This window comes from Pristis pectinata, chromosome 19 (assembly GCF_009764475.1).
Source record: "Pristis pectinata isolate sPriPec2 chromosome 19, sPriPec2.1.pri, whole genome shotgun sequence".
NCBI lineage: Eukaryota > Metazoa > Chordata > Chondrichthyes > Rhinopristiformes > Pristidae > Pristis > Pristis pectinata.
The window spans coordinates 40,672,254-40,694,009 of NC_067423.1; the positions used below are offsets into that span (position 1 = coordinate 40,672,254).

The 21,756-nt window shown below is 43.9% G+C and overlaps 1 protein-coding gene across 4 annotated transcripts in view; it reads right to left on the reverse strand.

The window, feature by feature from the left end:
* The window catches only part of eea1 (early endosome antigen 1), a 92,127-nt gene that overhangs the window by 42,484 nt on the left and 27,887 nt on the right, over positions 1 to 21,756 (reverse strand). For all 4 annotated transcript variants that reach the window (XM_052033533.1, XM_052033532.1, XM_052033531.1 and 1 more), the window contains 9 exons: positions 20,360 to 20,414; positions 20,205 to 20,270; positions 17,801 to 17,840; positions 17,575 to 17,688; positions 16,943 to 17,064; positions 14,552 to 14,707; positions 9,890 to 10,006; positions 7,365 to 7,703; positions 2,627 to 2,776 (listed from right to left, as the gene is read on the reverse strand). In XM_052033533.1, coding sequence (XP_051889493.1) covers positions 2,627 to 2,776; positions 7,365 to 7,703; positions 9,890 to 10,006; positions 14,552 to 14,707; positions 16,943 to 17,064; positions 17,575 to 17,688; positions 17,801 to 17,840; positions 20,205 to 20,270; positions 20,360 to 20,414 — 1,159 coding nt within the window. The remainder of the gene's footprint in view (positions 1 to 2,626; positions 2,777 to 7,364; positions 7,704 to 9,889; positions 10,007 to 14,551; positions 14,708 to 16,942; positions 17,065 to 17,574; positions 17,689 to 17,800; positions 17,841 to 20,204; positions 20,271 to 20,359; positions 20,415 to 21,756) is intronic.

A 21,756-nucleotide genomic window follows, 5' to 3' on the forward strand; every position in this document is an offset into this window, starting at 1 on the left:
TCCACTGAGCACTGATCACAAATGGAACAATTCACTACAGGAAGTCCAAAGCCAAAATTTAACATGGGGCAAATCTTATTCAAAAGCCTTTAACCCAAAACGTATTTCAAAGAGTCAAAAACTGGCCCTCTGCTTTTTTTCTAAAACAAATGGAAACAACACCAATAACCTTAATGCCGAAAGAATAAATTTGAGGTGAACTGATCACAGCCATTCACAGAACACAGGACAGTGTCAGCTGCGGAGGAGGCTGCAGGTCAGTTCTTATTTACTACTGAGGAGCTGCAAGTACATGGAGAACTTATGAAAATGAATGCATTGTCGATGTTAGCTTGTACATATTTCAACAATGCCTAGATTAATGCAAAATGTAGCATCTGCATTTTTTGTTTTACAGACTTGAAATAAAAAAAGTTAATTTGAAAATTGTTGTACCAAAGCCTAATAAATTGCTTAGCAATCATACTCAAAAAAAAATCCAAATATATCACACAATAACAATTGCTATGAGTACCACACATGAAATTAGGTAAATAACACACAATACTTCAGAGGAAGGAACAAGCAACATTGGTGACCTCAGGACCACACCAAAAGTATTCCACACCCAAATGCAAACATTCCAAGTAGCATTCCAATAGGTGGCACAGTTACACAGTGGTTAGTGCCTGCTGCCTCAAAGCTCCAGAGACCCAGCTTCAATCCTGACCACTGGTGCTGTCTGCGTGGAGCTTCTACATTCTTCCTGTGACCGGATGGGTTTCCTGTAAGTGCGTGGTTTCTGCCCACATCCCAAAGACTTGCTGATTGTTATGTTAACAGGCAACTGTAAGTTGCCCCTAGTGTAAAATGGGTGGCAGGAGAATTGGGGTGGGAGGGTGGGGGAAGAATTGACTGGAGGATAAGTGGGATTAGCAATAGATAGGTGCTTGATGTTCAGTGTGGCCATGGTGGGCCAGAGGGCTCATTTCTGTGCTGCATGACTTTATATCTTCAATCTGCACACAGTGTGATTACCCCAAATTTCAAACATGAAAGCACTTTAAGCTGTCCCTACTGTTTAAGTGAAACCTTCTGCTTAAGGTCCAAATAAAAGACTTATTCTGTTGTGGTAGAAAATTTGCATTTTGGAGATTTTTTAAAAATCTGGATTCTGATAAAAACAGGAAATGTTTTGTTGATCAGGACAGTGGCTAATGAATTAAGAAATGCAATTGCCTTTTTTTCTAAAAGTTGATGCTGGTTGTGGGTAAATATTGTCCAGGGGACATGGGAAAGTTTACCTTGAGAGGGTAGGCAGACTGCAGTTCCACATTTTGACTGAGCATTGCACGGGCAGTGTCACCTCGCAAAGTCCATTCCGACTTTTGGGCTGGGTGCTGAACACTTAACCTTCCAACTCTCAAATGAATTAGAAAGTTCAAGGAGCTTAGAGAGAGAGTACAGGCAAGGCCATGGAGAGGTTAAACACAAGAAGAGGGAGGTTAAATCTGAGATGTTGCTGGACCATGAGCAAAGATGGGAGTGTCATTTGTAACACTGGATGCAGTGTGAGAGAGTGAGTCAGGGACTACACCCCTTCTCCTGATGACTCACCCCACCCGTCTGACTCTACAGCTTCCCCACCCATTGTGTGCCAAGCTGCATCACATGATGCTGATAACATCAATGCTTTAAACTCTGTATTGCCTCTAGGTGAAGAATCCTTCCTACATAGAACACTACAGCACAGTACAAGCCCTTCAGCCCCCAATGTTGGGCTGACATTTTATCCTGCTCCAAGACGCGGTAGTGTAGTGGTTAGTGTAACACTTTACAGTGCCAGCGACCTGGGTTCAATTCCCACCGCTGTCTGTAAGGAGCTTGTACGTTCTCCGCGCCTGCGTGGGTTTCCTCCAGGTGCTCCGGTTTCCTCCCACGTTCCAAAGACGGACGGGTTAGGAAGTTGTGGGCGTGCTATGTGGGGCCGGAAGCGTGGCGACACTTGCGGGCTGCCCCCCCAGAACACTACGCAAAAAGATGCATTTCACTGTGTGTTTCGATGTACATGTGACTAATAAAGAAATCTTATCTATCTAACCCTTCCCTCCCACATAGCCCCCTATTTCTCTATCATTCATGTGTCTATCAAAGCAGACACAAGACTGCTTTAGAAAGCATCAAACCTTTCTAAAGCAGAGTGTACGAGCTATGACCAACCCCATTCAAGTGGCCAAAAGAGTTGAAGAAAAACGCAAACAGCACAGCGGTGCAGTTGGTAGAGCTGATCTCTCTCAGCGCCAGAGAAATGGGTTCAATCCTGACCTCCAATGCTGTCTGTGTGGAGCTGGCATGTTCTCCTTGTAACTGTGTGGTTATCCCCTGGGTGATTCAGTTTGGTCCCACATCCCCAAAAATGTGCAGTGTTGAAGGTTACTTCCTTGCTGTAAATTACCCCTCGTGTGTAGGTGAAGTGGCAGAACCTGGGGAACTGATGAGAGTGTGGAAAGAATACAAAAACAAAATGGGATTAATGTAGGATTGTTGTAAATGGGAAGTTAATGGACAGTGCAGACTCAGTGGGCTGAAGGGTCTGTTTCCCTGCTGTATCTCGCTATGACAAATCAACTGCAAAAGAATGTCTTACCTGCTCCTCACTGCGAGAGAGTTTGAGCTGCAGGTCAGCCACTTGCTGTTCCTTGTCCTTCAACTTCTCACCAGACAGCTGCCTCTGTTCTTTCAACCGGCCCTGCACCTCCCCAAGCTGCCGTTCCGTCTCCAGAAGCTTTGCGTGGAGCTATTGAAAGGACAACTTCTGTGAACGTGCTGGAGTACAGTAAGCAAGCCCCACTGAGAACTGCTTTCTCCACACAACCAGACATTCCACTCATAACTTTTGAGCTATTCCTGTTAACATACAGGGGGTGGGGAATGTTCCAATTTGCCTCCGGTAGGCAACTCCAACTCAAACTACGACCCAAAACGTTTTGAAAAGTGGTTTATTTTACCCAATAAGTTTTTGCTCAACTTAAATTGCATTTCTTTGAAAGCAAAATTTTGACTTGAACCAGTAAAACTGGACGTAACTTTTTTCCAAAAAATCTTCTTTGCTGTACTGAAGTGGAAAGTTGGTGCAGTTTGACTGAGCAAGCTGAACATGGGTTTGAAACTAAAAGTGTGCATTTTTAATCAGTGTCATTCCACCACCTGATAATATCAGAATTTAAAGTTACTGCAAATAACTTTAAAAAGAAACATTTTCTATTTACATTAGCAGTTCTTTATCAACTCTAAAAACAAACCATCCAAAGCATTCAATACATGTGCATCAGTGTCTCTGTGCCCAGAAATTCTTTTTAGAACCAAAACAACTGCAAATGAAAGTGATCATCTAAACTCCCAAAAGGTGATTAATTCCCCCTCAGGGTCAGGGCTGGTTTTAAAGGTGCGGCTGTCTTGTAGTACAACATTTTCAAAACCAGAGAAGACAGCAGGCACTCAAATTGCACTGAAAAACAAAGCAGAGTAACCAATGGAAGCTCCAGGCCAAGATTTCTGACACCAAGCCAGTGATTTACAGGAAGGGCGATGGAATAGGTGATATTAAAGGAGCGTGAGAGTTTTCTGCTTTTTGTAAACCGGTTATGAGTGTATAAAAAGGAGACACAAGAGGCTGCGGATGCTGGAATCTGGAGCAACAAAACAAACAGCTGGAGGAACTCAGCAGGTCAGGCAGCTTCCGTGGAGGGAAATGGACAGTCAACATTTTGGGTCGAGGCCCTTCATCTAGACAGAAATTCTGCTGACACAGAGGGATGAGACAAGATCTACTAATTGGTCTGATGCAATTTCAAGTCAAAAGTAATTCCCAAACAGTGTCCAGTACCTACCTCTCTCAAACGTACCAGGTGTCATCTACAGTCCTTCTCACATCCAAAGCACTTTACAGTCAATGAGGTATTTTTGGATTGTATCCACTGCTGCAACACCGTAACTGTAGCAGACTATTTACCCAGGATCTCACAAAGGTATCCCTTCAGGTTTGGCTAATGCTCTGACAGAACACTCAGGTGCATCAAATGGCCTCTTGTGCTGTAGCTCATCTCAACGTATGGTGAAAGTCACTGTGGTGCATTGAGAATTCATTGATCTGCAACTGTAGCTGCTGCAGTGGCTTTATGCAAGGACCATCTCCTCAAGATTAATCCACAATTTAACTTTTCTTAATTGGAACCCATCCTTCCCCCACAAGTTAATGGTTCCACTTTAACCATCTATTCCCTTTGATTGATAATCAATCACCTCCCTGACCCATCCTATCAACTCCTCAATTCCTAACCTGACACACTCGCATCTTTAGCTTCATCCACTGCCTCCAGAAGTGAGTGGTTATTCTTGCCAAAGCTGGGTCTTTTCCTTGAGGAAGGGAAGGTCTGGGGAAGGTTTTAAAATTATGAATGGCTTTGATGGGATAGTTGTAGAGAACGATTCCACATGTGGTCATTCAGACATTAAATTTGAATTCTTGCTTTCATCAGAGTGTCAGCCAAACCTGAAAGGATACCTTTGTGGGATAAATAGTCTGCTATAGTTACTGCATTGCAGCAGTGGCTACAATTCAAACAACAGATAAAGATGTTTTATTTTGGAAAGAAATTCAGCATGTCCCTGATGACCATTAATTTTTTTTTTTTTTTTTACAGATGCACCACAGAAAACATCCTATCCGGATGCATCACAGTATACTAATGGCAACTGCTCTGCCCAAGTCAGCAAGAAATTGCAGAGTAGTGAACGCACCCCAGTCCATCACGCAAACCAGCCTCCCCTCCACGGACTCTGTCTACACTTCCTGCTGCCTCAGGAAAACAGGCAGCATAATCAAGGAACCCTCCCACCCTGGTCATTCTCTCTTCTTCCCCCCATCCCATCAGGCAGAAGGTACAAAAGCCTGAAAGAACGCACCACCAGGCTCAAGGACAGCTTCTATCCCACAGTTATAAGACTCTTGACCAACCTCTTATATGATAAAGATGAACTCTTAATCTCTCAATCTGCCTCGTCATGGCCCTTGCATCTTATTTTGTGTGCCTGCACTTTCTCTGTAACTGTAAAACTATATTCTGCATTCAATTTTGTTTTCCTCTTGTTATTACCTAAGTGTACTTCTATATGGAATGAGCTGTCTGCATGGCATGCAAACAAAAGCTTTTCACTCCATCTTGGTACATGTGACAATAATAAACCAAATAGCAAAACACTTTCCACTGAGGTGTCCAGAACTAAAATGATGCATCCTTAAGAACTGATTGATCATTTAAGATTAAATCATTTGAGAGAGAGAGAGAGAGAGAGAGATCAGGAATGCATTATGTAGTGTTTTCCAGCACCAAAATAGGCCATTCAACCCCACAAAGTTTAGACTAATGTCTTTATTTAAAATTCAGTGTTTATACTTAATGACCCTAATGGTGAAGATATTTCTGTAGTACTGGTGGGGTGGGAGCTCCCGGATTTACACACAGTGACAATGAAGGAACATTGACATATTTCCAAGTCAGGACATCTTACAACTTGGTGTCCCATCTACAGGTGAATGTGTTCCCAAGGACCTGCTGCCCTTCTCTTCCTCAGTGGCAGAGGTTGCCGGTTTAGGAGGTGCTGTGGGAGTAACTGGGACAAGTAACAGGTATGCATTTTGTAGGTGGTAAAAGTGCAGCCACTGTGCACCAGTGGTAGAGGGAATGAATGTGGACGGCAAGGAACTGATTGAGCTAAAGAGGATGCAGAGAAGATTCACAAGGATGTTGCCTGGACTGGAGGGCTTGAGTTATAAGGAGAGACTGGATCGGCTGGGACTGTTTTACTGGAGTGTAGGAGGCTGAGGGGTGGCCATAGAGGTTTATAAAATTATGAGAGGCATAGACAGGGTAGAGAGTCACAGTCTTTCCCCCCAGGATGGGGGAGTCTAAAGCTAGAGGACATAGGCTCAAGGTGAGAGGGGAAAGGGGATCTGAGGAACAAGTTCTCCCCACACAGGAGGTGGGTATCTGGAATGAGCTGCCAGAGGACATGGTGGACACAGTTACGATTACAATGTGTAAAAGTCATTTGGACAGATATGTGGACAGGAAAGGTTTAGAGGATATGGGCCAAACGCAGGCAAGTGGGATTGGTTTAGATGGGCGTCTTGGTTGGTATGGATGAGTTGGACCGAAGGGCCTGTTTCCATGCTGTATAACTCCATGAATACATATTTAGGGTGGGGGATGGAGTGCCAACAAAACAGGCTGCTTTGTCCTGGATGGTATTCAGCTTGAGTGTTACTGAAGCTTCCATCATCCTAGAAAAGCGATTTAAAAATATTGTGGTCTCCACTCCAAAAGACTGGAGGGTGTGGGGGAGGGGGGAGCGCATGTCTGTGTGCGTTTGGGGGGGGGGGGTGGGGGAGTAGGGGCAGTGCATACACTGCTGTTTACGTCAATAGTGCTGAGGTTGAGAGGGTTGAGAGCTTCAAGTTCCTAGGTGTAAACATCACCAACAGCCTGTCACGTTCCAACCACGTAGATGCCATGGCCAAGAAAACACACCAGTGTCTCTACTTCCTCAGGAGGCCAAAGAAATTCAGCATGCCCCCATTGACCCTCACCAATTTTTATAGATGCACCACAGAAAGCATCCTATCCGGACACATCACGGCTTGGTATGGCAACTGCTCTGGCCAAGACCGCAAGAAACTGCAGAGAGTTGTGGACACAGCTTAGCACATCACAGAAACCAGCCTCCCCTCCATGGACTGTCTATACTTCTCGCTGTCTCAGAAAAGCAGCCAACATAATCCAAGACCCCTCCCACCCCAGACATTCTCTCTTCTCCCCCCTCCCATCGGGCAGAAGATACAAAAGTCTGAAAGCACGTACCACCAGGCTCAAAGACAGCTTCTGTCCCACTGTTATAAGATTTTTCAATGGACCTCTTGTACAAAAAGATGGATTCTTGACCTCATGATCTACCACGTTTTGGCCTTACACCTTACTGTCTGCCTGCACTGCACTTCTCTGTAACTGTAACACTTTATTCTGCATTCTGTTATTGCTTTTCCCTTGTACTACCTCAATGTACTGATGTAATGAAACGATCTGTATGGAAAACAAAGTTTTTCACTGTACCTTGGTACATGTGACAATGATAAACCAATTACAATTGGCACTTCCATGGTGAAATGAAGGCAAATCAAGTGGGTAAATGGTGTGGAGGTGGAGGCCAGCCATAATGTACCTGAATGTGGAGCAGGCTCAAGGAGGAAATAGCCAACTCGTGTCCCTGACATTGCCACTCTAAGGCTAGAGCAACAATGCACCTCGATCTGCAGACACAAGGCTCACCTGATTGATCTCACTCTGCAGCTGGGCACCCTGCTGCTCCTTCTCCTCTTTCTGCTGCTGTGTCTGCTTGAACTCAGCCCGGAGTTGGTGGTACTTGGTTTCCATCTCTGATAGCTCTGCCTTCAGCTTCTGGCCAGTCTCCCCAGTCTGACCCAGTTCAGCGTGTGCTCTCTGCATCAAGACCTCGGCAGACGACAGCTTCACCTGCAGCTGCTTGCAATCCAGCTCCTTCTCTTGCAGCAATGTCTGCAAACTCTTCTTACTCAGTGCCTCATCATTCAGTCGATCCTGCAGTTCTTGAAATCCAGCTTCTTTCTTGGATAGATTTTCAGAGAGTTTCTAAAATAATGCAACATATAAATGTTTCAGTAAGGTACGATGTTTAACACAAAAACTATCTAGTAAGGTGGTGTAATGGTTACACTGCAGGGTTAGTGGTCAGCCGTCGTGTTTGAAAAAGCTGGAAAATCTGAATTTAAAGAATCCACCAGCTTCACAGTTGAGTTTATCATAAAACAACAACTGCTTTACTAATAACTCTTAGGGAAGGAAGTCCATATGAATCTGTTCCAATCCCAACCTATTAACTGTGCTAGGTATAGAGCTAACAAAAAAATTCATAATGTTCCTGAGATTTTTGGTTGATAATAATTTGACATGTTGTTGAACATTACACTCTTTCTACTTTCTCTATAACATACATCCCAAGGCTCTCTCATCTGTCGCCAAAAGTGAATCCCCTCATTCCCAGCTTCATTCGGGCAAACCTCTGCTGCCTCCTCTTGAAACCCTTGGCTACTTCTTCAAGTGTTCAATTGGAAGCTTCACAACCATCTCGGACAAACTTGAGAAGAGGAAATGAATGCTTGCCTTGCTGGTGATACGCATGACTCAAGAACGGATTAAAACTCACCCTGAACACTTAGAATTTAAGCACTTGGAAGACTAGTGGATGGTTTTCAAAAGACCAACTAACCAACCAAGGACTATTTTAGACTCGAGAAACAACACACAACTAGGTCCAAATCACTGACGTTGTTTATGGAACTCCACTGTACAGAATGGCCAATTGTGCTTATGTCGGCAATCTTAGATTAGATTTTTTTATTACTCACATGTACATTGAAACACAGTGAAATGCATCTTTTGTGTAGAGTGTTCTGGGGGCAGCCTGCAAGTGTCGCCAAGCTTCCAGCGCCAACACAGCACGCCCACAACTTCCTAACCCGTACGTCTTTGGAGTCTGGGAGGAAACCCACGCAGACACAGGGAGAACGTACAAACTCCTTACTGACAGCGGCTGGAATTGAACCCTGGTCGCTGACATTCTAATAGCGTTATGCTAACCGCTACACTACCATACCTGCCAGTTCCATTTCCCTGTCCCTTCCCTTGGCCTCAAAACATTTACCCTTCCAAATATACGTACAGGTAGCTCTGCTATAAACAGATGTTTCCATAATGCAAATTGGTTATAACACAACTGATGAACTAGGGAATGCTACTTGCATTACACTGGCTGCATTGGTTATAGGGTGATCACGAGCAGGAAAACCTGTTTAAGTCTGTGCTTTGAAGGCAACTACAGCCTGTTCTGCCATAATGCAACTTTCTATAACTCCAGGTTTCTTAAGAACATAATTATCGCTTTACAGCAGATCTACCTGTAAATTCAAATCCCATTTTTACTATCATTGCTCCTGACCCTAACCCCACAACCTTTGCAGGTAGTGACTTACAGATCATAAAAAAGAATTCTCATCACCTTCCTGAGATTTTTGGGTGACAATAATTTGTCACATAGCCAACCACTACATTCTTTCCCCTTTGTCTTTGAAGTGCATCCCAAGGCTCTCCCATCTGTCCCCAAGAATGAAATGCCTCATTCCCAGCTTCATTCTGGGAAATCCCTGCTGTTTCCTCTTGAAACTCTTGGCTCCTTCTTCAAACGTGGTGCCCGGAAATGGGCATCTGGTCCACCCATCCCATAATCACCAACGTCCCACTGGCAGAATGAGAGGGTCGCCAACACCGTCTCAAAAATAAAACATGCTATTTGATGAGCGATATACTTAAGTGCAATAGATACTTGGATATTAAGGGAATCATGGAATACAGGGTTAGGTGGTGCTGAGGTATCGATTAGTCACGATCCTCTCGGATGGCGGAGTGGGTGTGAGGGGTTGATTGGTCTACTCCTGCTTCCATTTCTTATAGTATTTACGTGCTCATTTATGACCAGGCTTTCAAGCAACAAGCAACACCCAAGATGCTGGAAGAACTCAGGAGGTCAGGCAGCATCTGTGAAGGGAAATGGCCAGTCGACAATCATCTGGACTGGAGGAAAGTACAGATGAAAGGTCTCGACCCGAAACATTGACTCTTCCATTTCCCTCCACTGATGCTGCCTGACCCGCCGAGTTCCTCCAGCATCTTGTGTTGCTCCAGATTCCAGCATCTGCAGTCTCGTGTCTCTATTTTTCCAAGTGACAAGGCCCAGCTTCCACAGTCGGGGCTTCACACACCTGGTTTTGCTGCTTCATTACTTCGCACTCCTTCTGGATCCTCTGAATCTCCTCACAACGGCTGGAATTTTCCTGAAGAATTTTGGCAAGCTCCGCCTTCAACTGAACCACAGAGACCTTGAACCCAAAAATAGGCGTGAATTACAGGCCAGAGCTTTGCAAATAGGAGAATTGTGCAAAACACAGAATGAAACATCAAGTTTGAATGTGCAACATGGAAAAAAAAGACTTTTCTCAATGAAACAACCACAAATCATTCAACGCCTTTATACTGTCTGATTCTAATGAGGTGTTCCATTTTCATGGAGTGATCCGCTCATCAATTTCATTCGGTTTCATAACTTCGACTCTCCTTGCCCCATCAAGACCTCAGTCTGAGTTCAAATACTTTCAAATGCCTTCCTGCATTGTGCTGAGATGGTGCTCCAGATTTTCACCACCCGGTGAAAGATGACATGCTTTCCACCTTCACCCTTAAATGGTCTGGCTTCAGTTTCAAGGTCATGCCTGCTTGCAAAGAGATCTACCCATGCGGGAGTAACATCAGGATTTACTTTCTCACACAGAGGAAATACAGAATCACAGAGTCGTTCAGTGCAGTTTGACCCACAGTGCCGACCGCTTGCCCGTCTACACTAATCTCCCATTTGCCTGCATTATCCTTCAATGTCTTAACTATTGGTGCCTCCTAAACACAGTGACTGTATCCAATTCCAGCACTCCCTCTGGCAGCGTGTTCAGTTATCAAGCACTGTACAAAAAAAAACCTACCCCTCAGATCTGCACTGCCTTCTCCTCACCTTAAATCTATGCCCTCTTGTTTTTGATTCCCCTACCATGGGGGGAAAAAAAAATCTGACTACCCACCCTATCTCTGCCCCTTATAATTTTATGCGCAGCTATCAGGTCATCCCTCAGCCTCCTTCACTCCAAGGAAAACAAGCCCAGTCTATCCAATCTCTCCCCATAAAGTCGTCCAATCCAGGTACATCCTGGTGAATCTCCTTCACCACAATCAACTCTATCCCAACAAAGGTTTTTAAGGCTATGAGTTACCTAGACATTTCAGGACTAACTGATTACTGTCAGACAAGACAATTAAGGGACATGGAAACTAAGTGTGCAAACAGAGTTCAAGTATAGCTCTGCCATAATCCAACTGAAGGGCAGGCTCCACCATTTGACCATGGCTGATTTATTTTTCCCTCTCAACCCCATTCTCTTGCCTTCTCCCAGTAACCTTTGACACCTTTACTAATCAAGAACTTATCAACCTCCACTTTAAATATACCCAATGACTTGGCCACCACAGCCCTCTGTGGCAATGAATTCCACAGATTCACCGCCCTCTGGCTGAAGAAATTCCTCCTCATCTCAGTTCTAAAGGGACGCCCCTTTATTCTGAGACTGCGCCCTCTGGTCCTTGACTCTCCCACTACTGGAAACATCCTCTCCACGTTCACTCTATCCAGGCCTTTCAATATTCAGTAGGTTTCAATGAGGTTTCCCCTTATCCTTCTAAACTCCGGCGAGTACATGCCCAGAGCCATCAAACACTCCTCATGCGTTAACCCTTTCATTCTTGGGATCATTCTCGTAAACCTCCTCTGGACCCTCTCCAATGCCAGCACATCCTTCCTTAGATATGGAGCCCAAAACTGCTCACAGTACTCCAAATGTGGTCTGACCAACACCTTATAAAGCCTCAGCATTACATCCTTGCTTTTATATTCTAGTCCTCTTGAAATGAATGCAAACATTGCATTTGCCTTCCTTACTACCGACTCAACCTGCAAGTTAACCTTTAGGGAATCCTGCACTGGGACTCCCAAGTCCCTTTGCACCTTCAATTTCTGAATTCTCTCCCCATTTAGAAAACAGTCTACACCTTTATTCCTTCTACCAACGTGCATGACCATTCACTTCCCTACGCTGTATTCCATCTGCCACTTCTTTGCCCACTCTCCCAACCTGTCCAAGTCCTTCTGCAGACTCCCTGCTTCCTCAACACTACCTGCCCCTCCACCTATCTTTGTCATCTTCCAGGACATGACATCTTCCTGTCTAGCTTTTCTTATCAAAGCTTTTGCAAAAAAAAAAGTTTAAAATACTTTTGTTATGTTTCTGTACATTTGATGTTTGCCACTATAGTACTTGTTGTGTAGTCTTCACACAGGTTTACAGGATCACATATGTGGTATCTGTGCCCTGCTCCCCATTCACTTCCCTCTGATGATCTGAGGAGTGGACATCGAGAGCAGTTATTGTTGATCAACCCAACTGAACACAAACAACAAGAGTACCCAACCCTAATCAAACCAGGGATTTACATTTCTTAATATGGACCATTGTCCTCTACATCAGTTTTGACCCTCAGTAGCTCAGTACTTTGAAAATTAAACAGGAGATTTTAATGTTACGTGTACAGAGCCCAGGCTTTAGACCAAGGTGTCTGAACGGGCACCAGTGCACCATCAGATGCCCCAGTCACAATCTTCACATCATCACTTCACTGTACATCAAGTTTACTAATGTCAGGAGATGAAAAGTCACTCATTCTTAAAGCCTCCCCTCCTTGGACTCTGTCTTTACCTCTTGTTATCTTGGTGAAGCAGCCAGCATAATCAAAGACACCACCCACCCAGGACATTCTCTCTTCTCTCCTCTTCCATCGGGTACAAGATACAGAAGCCTGAGGGCACAGTACCACCAGACTTAAGGACAGCTTCTACCCCACTGTGATAAGGCTATTGAACAGTTCCCTTATACAATGAGACTTTGACCTCACGATCTACATTGTTGTGACCTTGCATCTTATGGCCCTGCACTTTCTCTGTAGCTGTGACACTTTACTCTGTACTGTTATTGTTTTTACCTGTACTACCTCAATGCACTCTGTACTAGCTCAATGTAACTGCACTGTGTAATGAATTGACCTGCACGATCGGTTTGCAAGATAAGTTTTTCACTATACTTCTGTACAAGTGACAATAATAAACCAATACCAATTAGAAACAGGGTACACGCTTGGAGAAACAGGCATCTCACAACAGCATAAACACTCAACGTTTCAGGAACAGCTTCTTCCCCTCCTCCATCAGATTTCTGAACAGTCCATGAACACTACCTCGTTATTCCTCTTTTGCACTATTTATTTATTTTTGTAACTTATAGTAATTCTTATGTATTTATGTCTTGCACTGTACTGCTGCCGCAGAACAAATTTCACGACATATGTCAGCAATAATAAACCTGATTCTGATTCACTAGCCTCATACTTATTTAAAAGAATTCTGTGGCCTCAATAATAATCATTGCTTCCAGCGAATAACAGAATACCCCAGTGCTTTTATTAAACGATTGACATTTTAAACAAAGTTTCAATGTACAAATTAACTGTGAAGAAGCAACAACCATCTAGAAGTTACTGAACTTTACACAAAATGCTGCAGTGATTTTGAATATCATGGAAGGCTTTGCTCAAGAGAAGTATTGTGAAGATTTACCTCGAATTCAAGTTTCTCCAGATGGGAAGCAATAAGGAAAACAAAGTGAAGGATGGCAGCATGGAAGATGGAAAGAAATTAAACGTCACTTTACAAACACAAAACAACCTGGTTGAAGCTTCAGTAATTAAGCCTTTCAGTTACTCCATGTGATTAATGGAAACCGGAAGCAAATGAGGCAATGTGTCAGGCAGGAGGAGAGGCAATAACACCAGGGCACTGATCCATTATCCAACATACTGGGGGCAATTGTAATCTAACCCACTCATCGACAAAATGACGAGATCAAGTTTGGCGCTGGTTTTACATCCTCAACACAGTCTCACCACTTTCAGCTGCATGCTTTCACTTCAGTGGTGGTCCAGGAGCTGATGTTGCTACTGCACAGTTCCAGCGACCCAGGTTCGATTTGGTGCTGTCTGTGTAGGGTTTACATGTTCTCCCCACGACCAGATGGGTTTCCCCTGGTTTCCTTTCGCACCGCAAAAACGTAGGTTAATTGGCTGCTGTAAATTTCCCCCGGTGTGCAGGAGGCGGGGAACAACCAATGGGCAACATGAGAGAGAATAGGTTGCAGAGAAATAAGTGTGGTAATGGGACCAATGGGGATGTTCTGAGCCAGCATGGATTAGATAGGCCAAATAGCCTTCTTCTATGCCATATGAACACATGAGAAATGTACTGCAAGCAATATGAGGCAAGGTGCCCAATCACAAAGGATTCCTGCCTGACACCTTGGATTAAAAGTGTCGCGCCCACAATGAATACACAGACAGACACATAACACTCATTACACCTGATGGAGAAGCAAAAGAAATAACGTTTATCTGCGAGATTCTGAGTTCAGGTAACTCATTCCGTTACAGCGATGATGAGATATGGACTGACTGAAAGAAGGTCCAATAAAATTGCTGACCCACAGGGAAGGAGCGAGGGAGAGTGAGAGGATACCCCATCAATGAGCTGGAACAAGCACAATGGGTTGCATTTCCTTCACCCCTGCAATAAGTTTCCACCAGGCTGTTCAGATACTTATACTCCAAATAATCAATTAACTGTTAGTTATTTCAGCCAGCCTCCTTAAACTGTTGATTATTTGTCATTGGATTGTACCCAAATCAGAGACTTGGCCACACAAGGATGCCGACGATCTTACCTCCGCTGCTCCAAACTCCACCTTCAGCCGCTCGTTTTCATCTTTCAGTTTATCTGACCGCTTCTCCTGTTCCTGGCTCATCTGATCCATGAGAGTCTGAACTTGTACCAGTTCCTTCTTCAGAACCAACACGTCCTCTATTCCGGGCCGCTGAAGCTACGACGAAACAACGATTAGGCTTCCAGGCAAGGTTTGGGCTATGAGCAACTTCAATTTGATCTTCTTGTTTCAATAATACTAAAGAGGTATCAGGATTCACAACTACCTCCTAGGGCAAAGGCTGGATCCTGTGGATCTAAAAGCCTATGTTCCATAGCATATGTTCTAGGGATTGCCCCATTTACCTCTGTCTGGGTTGAGTAGTGGCACTGTAGTTCAACAACCAACTAGTAATTTAAATTCAATTCATTAAGTCATTTGACATATATTTAATAAATAAGTTTTGTAGAGGCCATTACCATCATAAAAGTCCATCAATTAATTGAAGTCCTTCAGAGGAGGAAATCAGCTCTCCTCATCCAGTCTGCCTACATGACTCCAGACACACAGCTACATGATTGACTCTTAACTGGCTTCTGAACTAATCGAAAACTCGGTTGCATCGTAAAAAGTGGCTGCTTGGGAACCAAGGGGAGTGAGTGACGTGGACCCAAAGTTGTCTCTTTGGCAGGAAGCAGAGGTAATGATTGACCCAAATTATTGTGACGAGAAGAGTACTAATCATGGTGATCCACAAGGCTCAGTACTCAGCCCCTTGCTTTTCATCATATATATTAACAATTTAGACTTTAGTGCAAGGGTCACGATAAACAAGTTTGCAGCTGATACAAAATTTGGCCACGTGGAGGAAAGCTTAGGACTGCAGGAAGATATCGATGGTCTGGTGCATCAGGAAGAAAAGTGGCAAATGGGATTCAGAACAGATGAGAGGTTATGCATTTGGGGACACTCCATGAGGCAAGGGAATGAACGGTAATGGGAGAATGCTGAGTGGTGCGGAGGAACAGAGGGAGCTTGGAGTGTATATGCATTGACCCTGGAAGGTAATAGGACAGGTTGACAAAGTGATTTACAAGTCATATGGAATACTATGGAAGTATGGAATAATATGGAATACTATAAGAGCAGGCGGGTTATACTAAAACCCTACGCAACAATAGCCAGGCTACCAGTTCTGGTTCAGCACATTGCAGGAAAGTTGTGATGGCACTGGAGAGGGTGCAGAGATTTACAAAGATGTAGCTTGGCCTGGAAAAGAGTAACAACGAGGAAAGATTCGATAAGTTAGGGTTTTCTTTGGAGGACAAGGAGGAATGATTGAGGTGAATAACATTATGCACTTACACTGAATAAATAAGGACTAATTTCACATAGCTGAGGTGGTCAAAAAACATGGGCCATAGATATAAAATAATTAGTATAAGGATTAGAGGGGAGAAAAGGAAAAATATTTTTACCCAAAGGGTGGTGTGGGTCTAGGAATCAATGGCTAAGAGTGGAAGCAGAAACCCTTGCCGCATTTAAAAATACATGAATATGCAGTTGAAGGACTGTAATATGCTGGGCTCCAGATCTAGTGCTGAAAGGTGGATTTAGGGCAAGTAGCGCTTTTTTGTTCAGTATACACATGATGGGCTGAATGGTCTCAATGTAACATTCATTTTCTTTGATTCTACTCTATTGCATTAGGGACAGATAATGCATGTTGGTCGCACTAGTAATGAAGACATCCCAAAACACTGAAACGTGTATGATTAAGCTTTTGGAGGCCAGGCTATAAATCATCAGGTTTGTTGCAGTCAGTTTCACAACTTGCCATGGTGAGACTGGAATTCACAACCCATGTGACTTGTTCCATGCCAGAACTACTGGATCGCTGTTCCTGTAATGGAGCATGGAGAATAGGCTCAAGAATGACTGGATAGTTAATTCAAGGAGCTGGCAGAGACTCAATAGGTTGAAGGGCCTTCTTATGTGTTCCAGCATTTAATTATATCCACTCACAGCAATAGTCCAAACATGTCCCCTTAGAGAATTCTATTCATTGTATTGTCTCAGACTCAAAGCCCTCGACTAAAGATCTGTTTGCTGTCCTTCAACCAATTTCAGATCTTGCCGTCCACCTCCCACAATCGTTTGGGATTAATTTGTCTTTACCCTTATACCTTTCCTTGTGAAAGACAGGAGTGCACAAGTGAAGTTTTTTTAACCCAGGTGATGTGCAGGAGGTAGAAGGTGTTGTGACACCAAGGAGGTCAAAAGCATGAACGTTGAGTAGTAGGCTAATCCTGAATAACTCTCAGAACAGAGCAATCACGTAGTAGGGACGGATAAATCGCAAGGCTTATTTCACTGTTGGAATGTAATAGTTCTGAGAGGATGCATACGTACCAGTTCGCTTCGGAGCTCTTCAGCCACAACCCTCTCCTTTTCCAGCTCTTCTGTTAAAGATTTCAGGTTCATTTCTGCAAGGTCCCTGTGGCTTTTTTCATCATCAAATTTTGCTTTAATATCTGTTGAGATATTATGAATATTAACCCATGTCAAACAGCTGGTCATTTTCAAAGGACTGATTAAAAAAATAAGTACTGCCCCCTCAGATATCAGCTTGATTCAATAGTAAGCAACATTCTCACCTCTGAGTCAAAGACTGTGGATTCAAATCCCACTCCCAAGAACTTTAACCATCACCAGGAGTGCTACATTCTCAGAGGTAGAGTCTCTCAGGTGAAACATTAAACCGTGCTCCCTTCCATCTTCTTGGGTGGATGTAAAAGATCTAAAAGGCACCACTTGCAAGGACAGTGCTCCTTAGTGACATGGACAATATTTGTTTCTTAACTAACAGCTCAAAGTGGATCACAATGCAGCTTCTGGGACCTCACCACGAACAAATTAGCTGCAGCTTAACCAACAGAAAATGCATTTCAAAAGGATTTTAATAACTAAAGCACTGAGAGGTCCTAAGGTAACAACTTGTCTGATCTTTCATTCATCTTCAGAGGCAGGGAGTCCGCACTCACCAACTAATTCTGCTGCTAACGTGGCAGCTTTCTGCTCGAGCAAGTCTTTCATCTGTGTGAGTTTCATGTTTTCTACCTGGGAGTCTTCTAATTGGCTCTGCAGGTGTGCAACCTCTGCAGGAGGAACAAGAAACCACAGTTTTAGAAGTTAATTCTGTTTCAGGCCTACTGCTCTGGAAGTCGCCACATTCTGTTACAAAATGTCTGATGTGTTTTAAAAAGTTACCTTGGGGAATAGGAGACATTACTCCAGCAGACTGAGATGCCTAAAAAGAAATGAAAATGTTTAACCATATTAAATACTTAATTACATCAATCAACTGCATTGAGGAGCAAGGCAGGCTGTGGTTTCAGATAAATCCATGCACCAATAATTTTGTCAACCAAATGTTGTCCATAAGGAGTCACTAATTAGCCACAGGTGACATTTTACCCCAACAGTAATTTTAGTAGAAAATATACCCAGTTACACAATAGAGATGAATGCATTTCTCTTGTGTATATTTACTGAACAAACATCTCCTGCCATACAATCAAGTAGCAATTCTAGTGATCAATAAACCTCCCACTCTCTGCAATTACCTTAACGGACAAATACACAAAAAGATTAAAGTTCATGTGCATACACTGTGTAAACACAAGTACTGAGATACTGAAATTATAGGGCCAAAGGTCACAACTGTTACTCAATTTCAGTCAATGATCAGAAATACAATAGCCATGTATGGATTCCCAATTAGCCATGTACGGATTCCCAATTAGCCACATGTGGTTAGTGCCTACCATTTGGATAAATGCATTTTAAAAGAGTCATTTTAAATCCTAGCAATTGAAATCTATTTTGGTTCGAAATGCAAGTCAAAGTATGTGGGGAAAGTGTGAAGCTGCTATCACATAGGAGTTAGTTCCAGTTCATTTCCCCAATCTTCAAACTTGCTTAAAAAAACAAGTTCTTGAGCAGGTCACATTAAGATATAAGATATGTATTTCTTAGTCACATGTACATCTAAGCACACAGTGAAATGAGTCTTTTTGTGTTTCTGAGAGTATTCTGGGGGCAGCCCACAAGTGTGGCCACTCTTCTGGCACCAACATAGCATGCTCACAGCTCCTAACCCGTACGTCTTTGGAATGTGGGAGGAAACCGGAGTACCCGGAGGAAACCCACACAGACACACGGGGAGAACGTACAAACTCCTTACAGACAGCGGCGGGAATTGAACCCGGGTCGCTGGCGCTGTAATAACCTTACGCTAACCGCTACACTTTACAAGCCATGCTCCAAGAACTGAGAGGAACAGCTCTTTCTACCCTTCCCTGAGCTTTCCTTGTTCATATTAACACCGTCCCAAATGCTCTGAGAGGTTGGTGTTCTTTCCAATTTGTCCATGAATCCTTATGATTTGGAAACAAACAAACAAGCTCCAGCCAACACAAAGAAATCTGAGCTGTCCCAGTGTCACAGAACAAACTTCAGATACAAATAAACCAATGCCGATCACAAGTAAAGTGATACAAGCCAAGGCACAGCTCTGACGTCACTCTTCCTCAGGGTACAGGGGGACACAAAAGACCGCTGATGCTGGAATCTGGAGTGACACACAAAACACTGGAGGAACTCAGCAGTCAGGCGGCATCCATGGAGGGAAATGGACAGTCGACATTTCGGGTTGAGAACCTTCATCTGGTACTGGGGTACCTTTACGTGGAAGGGACCTGGCTTTCTCTGGTCAGCACACTGACCAACAGCATACTTAATCACTGCAACTACTAAAAATGATTTACTTCTAGATGCATTGCTGCTCTTAAAATGCCATCCATTAGAACAGGGAACTTGCTTTATTTAACCTCATCACCAAAACTCAAGATACAATTGACTGATCCCAGTGCACCATGTTTTTAGTCATGGCAACATTCACAGCATCAAAGCACAGCAAAAGGTCATTCAGCTCACTGTGCTTGCACCAGCTCTTTGAAAATGCTGTCCAATTAGTTCTACTCCCCTGCTGCTATACACTAGACCAGCAAATGTTTCCACTTCAACTATTTATACATATCTATTTTGGAAGTTATTTACACTACCCTTTTTGGGCAGTACATTTTGGATCATTACAACATACTGCATAAATAAAATTCTCCTCATAACCCATTTTTACCAATTATCTTAAATTCAATGGTTGCTTTGTGGCTTAAAATTCTGCCACTGGAAAGCCTCGCTCTACTTTATCAAAATCCTTCGTAGTTTTAACACCTCAATTCGACCCCCTTCAGTCTCTCCACAGGTTTCATTTATGCGGCACTCCTCTGCGCCCTCTCCAAGGTTTTAAGATCATTCCGAATGGGAAGTGTCCAGATTGGACGCAATACTCTGATCAAAGCCTAACCAATGACTTATAAAATATCAGCACAATTTTTTTGTTTTACACTGTTTGGAAAAATATGGGATGCCTTTTATGAAATCTTATAAAAGATTTGTGCATTTACACCCCTAGGTCTCCCCATTCATCCTCCCCAATATGAACCAAAATAGATGTAGGTGCTGCTGTCACGTGGCTAAATGTGAGAAAAGGGAGACCAATATAATCAGGGCACTTTAGCTCCAACCCAGCTAGGTATTTGAAATGAATTACTTGCTTCAGTTGTCCTTGCACTTTGTCCAGTTCTTTCTTCAACTCCCCAGAGAACCAGCGCTCTTCCTGCAGAGACAAGGTACCGGCTCTTGAGCAGGGAAACAACTACTGATGTGTAACAGAAGGTAGAGATGGAAAAATTTGAACATTCTCACCTTTAAGGAGGCCTGAAGGTCTTGTAGCTCTTGCTGATGGAGCGCGACGTCATCTCTGCACATGGAAACAATATAACGGTCAGCTCGTCTCTCAGTCATACAGCTGGAGAGTAGGCCATTCAGCCCATCACGTCCATGCCAACCAGTGGACATCCATCCATATTAATCCCGTCTTCCAGCATTTGGCCTGTAGCCTTCTATGCCTAGGCAATTCAAGTGCTTGTCTAAACGCCACTTAGATGCTGTCAGGAACTCTGCTTCTACCATTCTCTCTGGCAGTGCATTCCAGGTGCTCACTACCCACGGGTGAACAAGGCTCCCCTCAGATACCCTGTAAATCTCTTCCCCCTTACCCGAAATCTATATCCTCTGGTTCTATCTACCTCTGATACGGAGAAAAGTTTCCTGCTATCTTCCCCATCTCTACCCCTCAATTTTAAATACCTCAATCATGTCCCCTTTTAACCTCCTCCACTGCAAGGAAAACAGACCCAGCCTCTCCTCGTAACTGAACCTCTCCATCACAGGCAACATCCTGGTGAATCTCCTCTGCGTCCTCTCCAGCACCAGCACTGTATCCTGTACAGTGGTGACTAGAACTGCACCCCGTACTCCAGCCAAGGTCTGTCCAGTGTTTTATAAAGTTAGAGTATAACCTCCCAGCTGTTCTTTTTGATGCCCCGACTACTGAAAGCCAGTCTCCCAAATGCTCTATTAATCACGTTAACTACTGTGATATCGCCTTCAAGGATCTTTGGACTTGCATAGCAAATCCCTCTGTCCCTCAATGCTCCCTGGGACTCTACCATTCATGGTGTATGTCCTAGCCTCATTAGTACTTCCAAAATGCACCACCTCACGTTTCCTCCTTCCCTTTATTCCATGGTCTACTGTCCCTCTATCAGATTCCATCTTCTTCAGCCCTTTGCCTCTTCCACCTGTCACCTCCCAGCTTCTCACATCATCTCCACTTCCTTCCCTCCCCCACCTACCTACCTACCCTCCTCCTCTCACCTGAACTCACCTACCACCTGCCAGCTCATGATCCCACCCCCCCCCCCCCCCACCCTTTTATTCTGGCTTCTGCCCTCTTCCTTTCCAGTCCTGATGAAGGGTCTCGGCCCAAAACGTCGACTGTTTATTCCCCTCCACAGATGCTGCCTGACCTGCGGAGCTCCTCCAGTATTCTCTGCGGGTCACCTCACACTCGTCAGGATTCAACACCATCTGCCATTTCTTAGCCCACTTCACCAACACATCGATATCACCCTGTGGCCTTAGGATACCCTCCACAACTCGACTAAGCTTCGTGCCATCTGCGAACTCAACACTCAGCGTCCGTCCTCATAACAAACAGAATTACATTTTTCCTATATGCGACAGATGTAATTCGGAGG